This window comes from Perca flavescens, chromosome 24 (assembly GCF_004354835.1).
Source record: "Perca flavescens isolate YP-PL-M2 chromosome 24, PFLA_1.0, whole genome shotgun sequence".
NCBI classification, from domain to species: domain Eukaryota; kingdom Metazoa; phylum Chordata; class Actinopteri; order Perciformes; family Percidae; genus Perca; species Perca flavescens.
The window spans coordinates 10,934,582-10,947,735 of NC_041354.1; the positions used below are offsets into that span (position 1 = coordinate 10,934,582).

Sequence of the window (13,154 nt, forward strand, 5' to 3'; positions counted from 1 at the left end):
AAAAGAAAGAGCTGATAGTAGGGGGAGGGCACAGACGATTGGCTGATCAATCTTTAGCTAATATTGCATCATTCACAGTGCTATAAAAATCCAAATGAGTAAGCATGAGACTTTGGCAGTGTTTTAGAAGTATAAATTAACATACATTTGCAGCAATAATGTTGTATATTTGTACATTTCCCTGTACCAGTTTAAATATTATACTAAGTTGGAGTAGCAATAAGGAGAAATGTGACAGGAATTTAAAAAAAGTTGGGTTATTGACTATCTGAAAAATAACTCCCACTATTTCTAGCAGCACATGGCCATCATATCAGTATAATAAAGTAGCATACATTTCAAGAACAGGGTCAGACAAATATATATTCATCCTGACAGATCTAAAGTTGGGCATTAGACAACATCGGATATGAACTTACTTTGCACTCAAACAAATAATGAGATGCCCTTAAATCCTCAATATCTTGAGACCTACACTACTGGTCAAAAGTTTTAGAACACCCCAATTTTTCCAGGTTTTTATTGAAATGCATGCAGTTCAATGTCTTATTATACTCTGAAATGAAAGAATAGAACAAATAATTGAAGTTAAAAAAGAAATCATGGAATCAATTTATAAACCAAAATGTATTCTACATTTTTGACTCATCAAAGTAGCCCCCTTTGGCAGATATAACAGCTGAACACACTCGTGGCATTCTTCTTACAATGGAAATCAAATATTCTTCAGAAAGTTCTTCCCAACTCTGTTGCAGAAGTTCCCATAAATGTGTGGCACTTGTAGGTTGCTTTGCTTTCACATTTCTGTCCAGTTCATCCCAAACCAGCTCAATGGGGTTTGAGTCTGGTGACTGTGCTGGCCACTCCATGTTTGTAAGCTTACCATCTTGTTCTTTTTTGCTAAGGTAGTTCTGCCATAGCTTGGACTTATGTTTTGGGGCATTATCTTGCTGTAGGATGAACCCCTGACCAACTAGGTGCATACCAGAGGGTACTGCATGGTGCTGCAAAATGCTGTGGTAGCCGTTTTGGTTCAGGGTGCCTTTCACTCTGTACAGATCACCGACCGTGGATCCAGCACAACAGCCCCAGACCATCACGCTTCCTCCTCCATGTTTGACAGTTGATGTCACACACTGAGGAACCATCCTTTCGCCTACTCGACTGTATACAAAAATCCTGCGTGATGAACCGAAGATTTCAGTCCATAACACCTTCTTCCAGTCTTCAGTAGTCCATTGGCAGTGTTTCTTGGCCCAGGCAAGCCTCTTTTTATTATTCTGATGTCTCAGCAATGGCTTTCTTGCTGCAACTCGACCTATCAAACTTGCAGCTCCAAGTCTTCTCTTTACAGCTTGCTTATTACGACCACTATTAAGCTGTGCTTGAAGCTGTTGTCCTGTGAGCCGCCTATCACGCAAGCTGTTGACTCTCAGAAACTTGTCTTCGGATTCTGTTGTGGCTTTGGGTCTGCCAGACCTCTTCCTGTCAGAGTTTCCCCCAGTTTCTAAGTGCCTTTTGATGGTGAAGAATACTGTACCCACTGACACCTTGACTTTCTTCGCAATTTCTCTGTAGGAAAGACCAACATTCTTAAGTGTTATGATGGTCCGTCTCTCTTCCATTGTTAATTGCCTTTTGCCTGAGGGGGTTGTAAGTATTCCAGACAAGTTGGAACACCGGTCGGAATTGGTAGCACCAACTTTCAAAGCTTGATCAACCTCCATTGCTGCAGAACAGCTTTTTAAGTTGTTAACCCATTCCCTGTTCCCTGAAAAAGGCATTTTTGTAAAATTCTGGTAACATTACTTTTTTTTAACCTCAGGCAGTTCACCACGTACCATTTCAAGCTATTCATTGGACTTTAACTGCTAAAATTTCAATAAAAGAAAACTAGAAAAATTGGGGTGTTCTAAAACCAGTAGTGTATCTCAGGTAAACTTATATTAGTTCTGTGCAATTTCTTGCTCTTGCAGCTTCTAAGGCCTCACCAAAGTAACCACATTTGTTAAAATCCTGTCACACGCATGCAGTCTTCTAATAATCAGCCCGTTCCTTGTATAAAAAGGTCTCTACGTAAGTTATAAGTTGATGTTCATGTAAGCAAATGGTGCCAGTGCAGAATTACAAATCTGTTTTATTGAGAAAGCGACACAAGCTTGTCTTAAAAAAAGGGAATAAAAGAAAAACACTTCCAACAATTCACCAAAAAAAGAAAATAACTTTGTCATCACTGCTGGGGTTAAGAGGGAAGGATTTGGTAGGACATTGGGTTCGGTCTTGGCTTCTTTCAGAATCTTCCGGAGCGCTCTCGGTCCCTCGACCTTCTTGGCCTCTCGCGGTCCCGCCGTCGGTCCCTGGAGCGGGAGCGGCGTTCGCGGGAACGCGATTGAGAGCGGGGCCTGATCGGAGAGAAGAAAAAAAAAAGTGATTCGCAAATTCTGATTGATCCTTAAATATAAAATGTTTCACCTTCCAAGATTTCTATACCTTCCCCCTTTCCTGCGGCGGCCGTACAACTCCCTTCGAAGTTCCCGCGATATGGGTTTCAAGTGCATGAAGTTGCAGAAGCCCCCTCGGGTGCACTCTCTGGAGGGAAACAGCACACGAAGGGTTAACACTTGCTTGGCTTGCATTTGGTGGAACAGGGCTATGAGGGAAAAGTTGGCTCTTAGTTCTACATGCTGATGCATGCCAGGCGACCAGGTAGAATATCAGATCTTTATCTCCCCCCCCCAAACTAAGTTTGTCCTGTCGCTGGCAGAGCAAACAACACCCAATCCAATGGAAAAACACAGAGGGACTCGTAAAGGAGAGGAGTTTCCTCCCACTGTGCAAGGACAAAGTTTGTCTTTGCATTTAAGAAAATGTGATATTTCACACAGCTGGTTATGTTTTCAGTGCTAAAGGGCACGTGCGTGCTAGCTGCTGGCAGGGCCTGCTTCCCCTGCTGGGGGTCCTTGAGGCAAAAATAAGCTTCTGGGACCCCAATTTACTCCATGTTTGTTTCACTCTGTGGGCAGTGTGTAGAGATTTTTTTTTTTTTATTACGTTTTCCATAGGTGTTATACAAATAATTACAAAAACCCACAAACCTTACATAACCCAAATGAGTGTAAGAGACATGTAACATACAGTATACAAAGACTATTGGATATACATAAACAGAGCATGTCAACACAAAAGAACATAAAAAATATAGACAGTCTTTGACTAAACGCTACAGGGGACAGTTTACAATGGGGGTGGGGGAGGGGCGTGTGTGTACGATGAGTGTTTTTGTGATTGTAGTATAAAATGTTGTGAGTCGTGGTATGGTGTTATAGATATGAGAGGGAGTGGGTAAGAAGCTTTGAGTTTGTTATGTTAGGTGAGGCTCACCAGAAGGAAGGGATAGAAAGAAGAAGAAAAAAAAGGAGTGGGGGTGGAGCTTGGTAGGAGGGCTATTTGTCTATGGGAATTGAGGAGCAAGGTGAAAGAGAGAGAGTTTTTCTATGCTGGCCTAAGGTTTACCGAGTGGTAATTTGATTAAAACGCAGTAATTTAGGAATAGCCGACATTAAATCACAAAGCTTAAGGAGAGAGAGCCTCTGTTAAGATTAGGCAATGAAGCAACCACCCAAACATCTTTAGGCTGTTATGTCTGAGGATATTGTGCTTAAATGGCACCTACACCCAAAGAAGCTTCCAGGTAGTTCAACCAGTTCAACAAGCCTTTCAAATACCAGGCCTCAGGGAACTGGGCCTTTTTATCTGGGTAGTAATCCAGCTTGAGCTGCAGGGGGAACAGTGAAGCTTTCTCTTGGATCATCTAGCTGCAGGGAGGAGGGGGAGGGGGGGGAGATTTTTCCCCACATCACCAACCTGCTGCCAACACCACATGTCTTTCTGTGACTTTACCTGATGCCCCTACACACATGTATTGTAGCTTATCCAATAAAATGAATACAATGTTTCACTTTCAGCTGGACTGATGCAGCAGCAATCATTTCAGGTTGTGTTCTAATTCCATTTGCAGGTCACAGAGACAATATGCTAAGCTATCCTGCTTTTCTTGTTCGATATTTGCCGATCAGACAAAGTGAAAAGGCAAACAAAAAGTTCTCTGATCAGGTGCTGGTAAATGCATTTATTTAAACATTTGGTAATTGCAGTAAACATTTGCAATTGTTGAAATGTTGGAAATGTTTACTGCACTTGCAGAAAATTAAGATCCAAGTAGTCCCGCTTTGCCAGACCCTCCTCCACAGTGTGCTGAAGGAGGGTCTGGCTACTCCACGCCGCATTCGGGGACGGGAGGAAAACGTGCTCTGACTTAATGGCATTTCTTTAAACCAATCAGAATCGTCATGGCCGGTGCTAAGCTCCGCACTGAGCCGCCGCAAAACAGTGTGCAACAGAAAACTCAGATTGGACAGATGGTCTAGCTAGCTGTCTGGATTTACCCTGCAGAGATCTGAGGAGCAGTTAACCATAATCCTCAAATCCACCGGATTTCAAATTCCAACACAAAGAAAGAAAGGAAGAAAACGGAAAATACACGCATCCGGCAAAATTTCCTGCGGCACCGGAGCAATCCAGGAAGTGGAACGCCAAGGATATGGACTAAGATCCAAGTAACCCTTCGCTCGAAAATATGTTGTCAAGTGGCTGACTCAACGCAATATTGTTAGGTTATACATTTTCAAAAAACGTATCGTAGGATTTATTACACTTACCCCATTTCATACTGGCGGCAGCAAGCTTCCCTGAAGTCAGTGACGGGGGAGAGCTCTGCGTGGATGGGCTGGGCGTTGAACCACCGATTGTTCAGGTCCATGACCGCTTTCTCGGCATCCTCCTCACGACGAAACTACACACAGACATACGCACACTTAGAAGAACTAAGGACAGCTTAGAATAACTGACAACCAGTGGCAGCTAATGTGTGAAATATAAATACATGTGACTCAATGACCCTGAATTTACACTGGAAGTGAATAACTTGCCACAAGGTTCTGACTAAATTAAAATACATTTTCATGACATTCAGTCCAATTCGGTCTTTTTAATCTTTACTATTCATATACATCTCATCTGCATCAGCTCCACCTCTCTCACAAATACTTTTAGATGCCTCACCAACCTTAACATAAACATTGCCGACAAGGTGGTCGCCCAAGTTATCGCACACATTCATCTCCTCCACCTCGCCGTATTTCTCCTCCATCTCTGTGAAAACCTCCTGTATCGGAAATAAGAAAAAAAAAATTAACCTCTTCAACAGGTGTTTGTCAAGGTTCATTTCTCAAAGTCAAACCAAAACAAATGTATTTTGTATGGTGGCAGTGTGGAGGGTGAGTTAGGTAACAGTCTGAGGAAAGCAGCTGCTCTGTAGTCTGGTCTTATCTCTTAGCTTTTATTTGCTGCTTAAATGTGCACCGGTTAGCAAGAAAAGGTGGGGGGGTGGGGGGACTAGACCATCATCAGGCAAAATTAAATTAAATTTAAAATGTCTTACCATGAATCCAACATATTATTAGCAAATACAAGTCACCTCATTTGTGAAAAAAAACAAACATTAAAAGGTCCCATGGCATGAAAATTTCACTTTATGAGGTTTTTTAACATTAATATGAGTTCCCTCAGCCTGCCTATGGTCCCCCAGTGGCTAGAAATGGTGATAGGTGTAAACCGAGCCCTGGGTATCCTGCTCTGCCTTTGAGAAAATGAAAGCTCAGATGGGCCGATCTGGAATCTTCTCCTTATGGAGGTCATAAGGGGAAAGGTTACCTCCCCTTTCTCTGCTTTGTCCACCCAGAGAATTTGGCCCACCCATGAGAAAGAGAGAGACATCATGGCTTTCAAACAGGCAAAGTGGCAGTTGGTCACAGATACAGTCCCAAAAGATTCACTGTGCCACAGGTATGTTTTTTTGTCATGTTTCTGCCTTTATTAGAGAGGAAAGCTGAGATATGAAAGGAGGAGGGGGTGGGGGTCACAGGTCGGATCTGAACCCTGGACCCTCTGCGTTGAGGTACAAACTTCTGCACGTGTGCGCCCGCTCTACCAACTGAGCTAACCGGCCACCACATGTATGTTTAACACTAAATTATTTATAAAACCATACCAACACTTATTTCAACATCTCTAATAAAGTGCACTACAAATGTGTGTATAAAGGCTTTAGGCCACCCATATGTCATTGTAGGTCCAGTTTAATAGGCAATTTCATACAATCTTACAACAATACATTCTTTTATATTGAAATGAGTGTTGTCAGATGCTGGGTTAGACGTGTGTCGTGGTACTGAAAGTCCGCCGGGTTATTCGTCCCGCTGCTTTTCATTTATAAACCAGCTGAGAAACGTAAACAACCCTGTGCCATCGTAACATGAACAAGAACATGTAGAGTTTCAGATTTGATTCCAAAAGATTACCCTGAATGATTTAAGCCACATATTCAGGTCAGGTCACAATTAGGGAAATAGAAAATAAAAAACAGTTTCCAAACCTCTCATTTTCCATGTGTAAAAGGATCAGTAGCATATTCCTGCTGTGTAAATATGATTATGTTTTATGTAACGATTCTTGCTGTGATGTCATGTCGCTCTCTTGGGTTGCGACGTGCTACCTAAAAGCAGATAACAGAGTCGCGACGTCACGCCACGTGCTACGTGTGGAATGAGGGCGAGACGGCGGCACGAAAGGTCACTCACCTCAAAGAACTCGTCGTAGTGCTCCTGCATTTCCACATCACTGACGGCACCTACGGAATGTCAACAAGGGGACAGTCAAGCCAATGCTAGATGGACGCCGTTGGCAACAGAGTCTTCAAATGGACCGTGTAACTTTTAACAAAAAACAAATCTAACTGTAGCGACGTGTCATGATAGGTCTTGCTATAACAGTTACACCCTGTAAACATCGAACAAAAAGGGTAAAGAGTGTGTATGTTATTTGTTGCCAGAAAAAAAAAAAAAAAAACAGCCTACTCTCTCCCAATCATTACACCGAAGCAAGGTAAAAACTAGAGCTGACCCTCCTCCTGGTTGGTGGGGCTTTACTTTGAAAGGATTTCGCAATGCGTTACCTCCTTTACGGGACTGGTTGTGTAACTACATTTACATGTGCACAGAGGGGCCATGATGTAATACCACAAAATGAATTCTTTTAAGTTTAACTATTCAACTACTTCATGACAACCCCTGGCTATTACAGTACATAAAATGGGAATTCTCTAAAGTTGAGGACAGCCCTAGTAGAAACCTGCTTTAATGAATCAGCAGCAAAAAAAAAAAAAAAAAAAAAAACTGTACTCAATGTGAAAGTGTTAAGTGTAACGCGAAGAACACAGAAAGTTAATTATAGCCTTTAAGTCTAACACATCAGTTTACGGCAGCAAAATGAGGAAGCTGGCCCCAAATGTGTGCACATTATTGCACGACATAGACTCGGGTAGTTTGAGAGAGGCCGGGAATGCATGCAGAACAGCACGTGGCCGGTCAAGTCTAACCCCAGGAAAATGATGTGACGCATTTAGACATCTCTAAGAGGACATGTTCCTACACTACGCCAAATTTATGTGGGGAGGTGTGATACAGTAAATTAAGTGCAGTCAGTGCTGGAGGGTCCTGCAGATGAAGGGAGAACTTACAGTGTAAACCATCAGCAGACTGGGCAGAGTTTTGAAGGTTATGAAGGGAAATGTTCAAGAGGGAAATGGTCTGAAATACAAAACGTAAACGTCTGTGACATAAATCAACCAAAATAAAGAGCTGAGGAAGAAAAAAATGTCATTAGAAAATGTTCTATCAGTAAATTGTGGTCCTTAGTTATTACATCTCGTTAATTACATTCCCGCTAATTATAGGACGCCTTCAAATGCTCAGAAATGGCCACTCTGTTATTTATTGGGAGGTGAAGCTCATTGCCTGCACCCCTCACTGATTTAGAATTTATGGTTTGAGATATTTACTTATTACGGGTAATTGTCAGAAAATGGGCTACAATTTTAAGATTGAAGTACCGGTATGTATACTAGATTTAAATTCCCATTTATATTACAGACTATATATTGGTTTAGTAGAGCTTAAATAGGTTGTGATCTACAGAAAGTAGGTCAAAAAATATTTTAGTTGATTGAAAAGTTTTACTTTGGGGAGGTGTAAAACAAGAAACATTTAACACATAATGATCCAGGTCATGCTTGTATTACTGCTATAATGTTGTACCCAGACTGTACTGCTCTGATGCAACCGCTAGCTACTTATTCACAGTTATGGATCACTTTGATGGCTGGTACATTACGTTTGTTTGTCTAGGCGCTGAATCAAAGAGAATGACCTGAAGCGGTAACCAAAAAACTTTAACGATTTCAAATGGTCCTGAATTGTAAGCACATGCATGCAACCACATTTGCAACATTCAACATACGAGTTAACACAACACAAATAAAACTTGCCCAACCCCGTAGATGCCGATTATATTTCACAATCAAAACTTAACAAAGAGGTCATTTTAGGTCCAGCCTGTTGTCCGAGTAAGGGTGCCAATAAAGGACATTTCACCAGATCCACAGTCACATGTGATGCTCAAGTAAATAATGTCTATGTATGAATGGCAGAGTGAATGCAATGCTTTTAAATATACTGGATACATAATGCAAATACGAGGCCCAAAGGAACAACCCACAAATCAATTCTAAAGGCCTTTCCTGCCCATTACACACTTACCTGTATGAGAGGTACTGCTTTAGCTCTACTAGACTGGGCTCAACATATTTACTGCACCCACCTACAACACACAGTTCTAGGTATTTCACCCTAATTAGCACTGTTTGTATGGGCTCAACATATTTACTGCACACACCCACAACACACAGTTTTAGATATTCAACCATAATGCCTCTTGTTTTAAGAATGGCTGCCTCTGCTTACATTTGTAAAAAAGCAGCTAAAGACGCATCTTCTCAGTCAGGTGTTTGTTTAACGACGTTGTTGAATGCATTCATATGTATTTTATGCTTTTGTGTTTCACTATGACTTACTGTGATTTATCGTGCTTTTTATGATTATCAATTTTTTTTATTATGCATTTATTTATTTGGCCTCTGAAACACTTTGTGACTGTGTATGCGATAAGTGCTATATAAATAAACTGTACTTACTTATATAATCAGCAGTCTGTTGGGCTGTTTGTGTTTTGGCGTGAAGGCTCAGCTACACAAGGTTGAATAACAGATAGTGAAAGTATCAGCAGCAGGTGTTTGTGCTTTTTGTTGGCATTACAAATGACTGAATACTTGGTTTGGTATACTTGGGAGATAATGGGGGTCACAGCAACTGGGTCTCCATCTAACAGGGCCAAAGAGGTACCTCGCATCTGTTATATGTGAGCACCACTTTTAGGAAACAAAGGGAGGTTGCTGACCAATGTTTAACTTACAGCGAGAAGCGTCGGCCGTCTGTGCACTGTTTTGGGGATTACGGTAGATGTTCTGAATCAAGATGGTCTGCAGGGGAAAGAACAAAAAGCATGTGATCAGATAGGAATCTCTGATACATGTCTAGTTTTGATCTATTTCTGATGACATCAACTTCTATTTAAGCCTCCTTACATTTTTTTGATACTCATGCAGGCGTTTCCTTTGAAACTGGAAAGAAAGTCTGCATTCCTGTGCCACTTTTTTTCTCCACTTGTACAAATAATTCTTTTTCAAAATAACTTCTGTAAAAATCACCTTCGCCCATCTACAAAGACTGATTCAAATGTACAATTTCATAGTAAAAGAACAACCTTGCAATTATGAATTTCTCTAATGTTCCAACATGACCTCTGAAATACAACTGCTGGGAATAAGAAATTACAAAACAGGAAATGGCTGACAGAGCAGGTTTTTTCTGTAAGTTACGTAATTGCAGACACATTAACCCCCCCCAAAAAAAAAAAAAAAAAAAAAAAAAAAAAAAATCACATGGGTTAACATACTTAACATTTAAAAACAATACAAACTTTGTCAAAGTAGCTTATCCTCACTGCATATGAACACATTTGACTCTCAGGTCTAATGCCAAATGAAACAGGGCACATTTCAGAGATTACATATGTACTCAAAAAATGACTCGGGCTCCCGGTTAGCCCAGTTGGTAGAGCGGGCGCCCATATATAGAGGTTAAAGGCTGTTTTATGCATCTGCGTCAACTCCACCCCGTAGCTACTCCGTCACTCCTACGGCGTCGTGACCCTTTCGGAGTTCTGTGTCGTGGTTGCTTTGTATCGCGGTGCATTTCACCGCCATAACGCTAGGGGCGGGGTGATACGTCTGAGGTTATTTGCGAGGTGTCTGCCAGCCAGTTTATGTACTGCTTGCTGGTGAAGTGCTAATTTCAAAACGTTACTGACGTATAGACACGGACAACCACGGTCATTGTAACCCAAATATGTTTTGAGTTTATTTGCAAAGCTTATGTCGGTGAACTAGCGTGTTGCTACTCCCCACAGTAGGCTGCTTGAAACGCCGAATATCAACACACAGGACCAGTTGACCAATCACAGTCCTTGCGGTCTGTGTCGCCTCGAGGCAAAGTAAAACTTTTTTGGAGGTGCACGTTGAGCTACGGCGGAGGGCTTGGAGGGGGGTTGGCGGCGACGCAGAGGGGTCTGCGAGGGTACGCCGGCGATTCAACGCAGGAGCATCAAACAGCCTTTACGCGGGCCGGGGTTCGACTCCAACCTGTGGCCCTTTGCTGCATGTCATTCTCCCTCTCTCTCCCCTTTCATTTATTCAGCTGTCCTGTCAATAAAGCCCTAAAAATGCTCAAAAAATAATAATAATAAAAAAATTACTTCGCACATTTTCACCTATTAGATGAATTTCAATATATTTTTCCAAACCGATCAGCTTCATGAGTTATAGAGCGTTCACACAATATCCACTGTGGAATCGGCTACACGGCTTGAGATATGGGCCTGGGCCTTGATGAGTCAAAGGACAAAATATTAGGAGGTACAGCAGGTCGTCCATTCATCGCAGGGTTAGTGGTTCAATCCCTGGCTGCTGTCCACATGTTGATGTGTCCTTGAGCAAGACACTGAACCTCAAGTTGCTTCAGATGGCCAGCGCTTTGCGTGGCAGCCCTGCCGACACCAGTGTATAAGTATGTGTGCGAATGGCTGAATGAGAGGCAAATTGGAAAGCACCTGGTCTGTTAGAACAGCGCTATGGCAGTCGATTTACCATTAACAGTGACATGGGAATCTCACAGTGAAGTCATTGTTGTAGGAGAAACACTGTGGTGTGATGCTCACCTGGCTGAAGGTTGGTTTGTTGTGCAATCTCGAGCAGCGGTCTCCATGTCTGCAAGCGCCAATTTTAAAATAAAAGGAACAATTGACCCTGGAAAAGAAGGAAAGGCGTCATCATACCTATAGTTCACTTTGTTTCAATTGATTCAGTAAAGGCTAATAACCCCAACATCTTTGTTATTGTCAACAAAATCAAAAAGACAAAAAAACAATAATGCCTTTCTCAAGACTTGGATTGATTCAGCATAGTATCGCGATATTTTCCGTGGCAATACTGTATCGATACACAGATGCCAAGAATCGATTTATTATTATATATGTGTTGGTCAGTTTGTCTGCTTGACAATGCCATTTTGCAGCAATAAAATTGAAGTGAGATGAACAAACATAATATCTTTTTAGATAAAACAGATGCTGACATAAAAATGAGGATTTGGGGCACCAGGGCAACATCATGGCACACAGGCAACACTTGTTCGTCAGATCAATGTTGCTTCTGGTCTTTTCATGGGATTTCTCTGTATTACCTACCTAAAAGTATTACAACTAGACAATATGAACTAGATACCGTTTGGGCAATACGTTACAACAATATTGTATGAAAAATTAGATAAATTCTCTGCTTGAATATCTTAACCAAAAGTTACCTTAAATTATATTTTTTTTTATTTCAGATACCACCCCTTCTGCTGTTCTTTTAAAACAAGGCTTTAGACGTCTGTTTGACGCTGCCTTTTATTAAATCAAGTAATTATTCCTTCCTTACACAGCACTGTAACTTTTATTCTTATATTTCATAGTTGTATGTAACGTTAAAACAAGCTGAAATGCCGTGTTGCTGAAATGGCTATATCATTAAAGGTGCCTTGGCTTTTTACGAACGTCATCAATAGTCACATTATTGCAATACATTTAGAATTAACATATCGCGATATTCAGGTCTGTAGAATGCAAACAGCTTATCGTGTGTAGGATGCATTTTGCGGCACTCCACTGGTGAAACGGAACAAAACAATCCGCCTGAGCAAGTCAGCAACTCTGCTAACAAGCTCGGTAATTAAGCAAGCTCCACGTTACTCGGCTTTTTAATGACCTGCAAAGTATGCTTCAATGTGTCGTGTGTGACGTTACGAATAAACTATTGAACACTTTGCAAAATGACATATTTTGGCGCAAACCAACAGCACACAGCAGCTGCATGTTAGCTGGGGTGCCTTCCTGAGTTTCATTCAATGTGTTAGCTGAGCGTTAGCTTCCTGTTGCTAGTGAGCTTGACTAGGACATTCAACAGTGCTGCGGCTACAAACTGAGCCCCGTTAAAGATGAAAAACAACCGCTGCGAACATACTTTGCATAACACTAATCGTTTGTGTGACTACTACAATAGATATTGAATAAAACTTACTTGTCTTTCTCTGTACCGAAAATGGATGCCAGGTACTCCGCCATTTTCGGCTCGTCGGAGACGTAGTGACTGACGTCATTACGTAAAGGGACGGCGATTGCGCAGTCACTACCGCCCACCTGACAACCAGCTGACAACTTGCAATGACCCTGAACGCCACATATCTGCGCTGTTGTCCTAGAAAATACTTATTTTCCAACTTTTCCATGATCTTATTATCTCAAACAAACCTACTTGTCTCGTTGCTCGTCCTTAAGTTATTCAGTTTTTACTTTTAATTTTAAAAGTAAAAACTTGTTGTGCACAACAACAAGTGAGAAGCCAGTAGTGGAAAGTTAACATCAAGTAGCCTAGGACAATAAGTAGGCTAGCCTACAGATGTGATGTAGGCCTACGTGGGCCTACTACTTGTTTTACTTGTAGTATACTTCTTCTTCTGCTTATAAAATATGATGCAGTGTTA

At 41.5% G+C, this 13,154-nt stretch overlaps 1 protein-coding gene across 1 annotated transcript; it reads right to left on the minus strand.

The window, feature by feature from the left end:
- Nucleotides 1-2,119: 2,119 nt before the first annotated feature.
- Nucleotides 2,120-12,798, minus strand: LOC114550911 (splicing factor U2AF 35 kDa subunit). Its single transcript, XM_028571890.1, has 8 exons — nt 12,692-12,798; nt 11,290-11,377; nt 9,427-9,493; nt 6,699-6,748; nt 5,126-5,224; nt 4,719-4,852; nt 2,491-2,589; nt 2,120-2,402 (listed from the first exon to the last, which is right to left on the minus strand). The coding sequence occupies exons 1-8, from the start codon at nt 12,733-12,735 to the stop codon at nt 2,291-2,293; spliced, it is 693 nt and encodes a 230-aa protein (XP_028427691.1). The 5' UTR covers nt 12,736-12,798; the 3' UTR covers nt 2,120-2,290.
- Nucleotides 12,799-13,154: the final 356 nt, after the last annotated feature.

Excerpts from the sequence above, each read along its gene's own strand:
- LOC114550911 (XM_028571890.1), bottom strand. The coding sequence starts at position 12,735 with ATGGCGGAGTACCTGGCATCCATTTTCGGTACAGAGAAAGACAA. Across the intron at positions 11,378-12,691 it reads TTCGGTACAGAGAAAGACAA|GGTCAATTGTTCCTTTTATT; the intron begins GTAAGTTTTATT and ends CTTCTTTTCCAG. Across the intron at positions 6,749-9,426 it reads GACGGCCGACGCTTCTCGCT|GTGCCGTCAGTGATGTGGAA; the intron begins GTAAGTTAAACA and ends GACATTCCGTAG.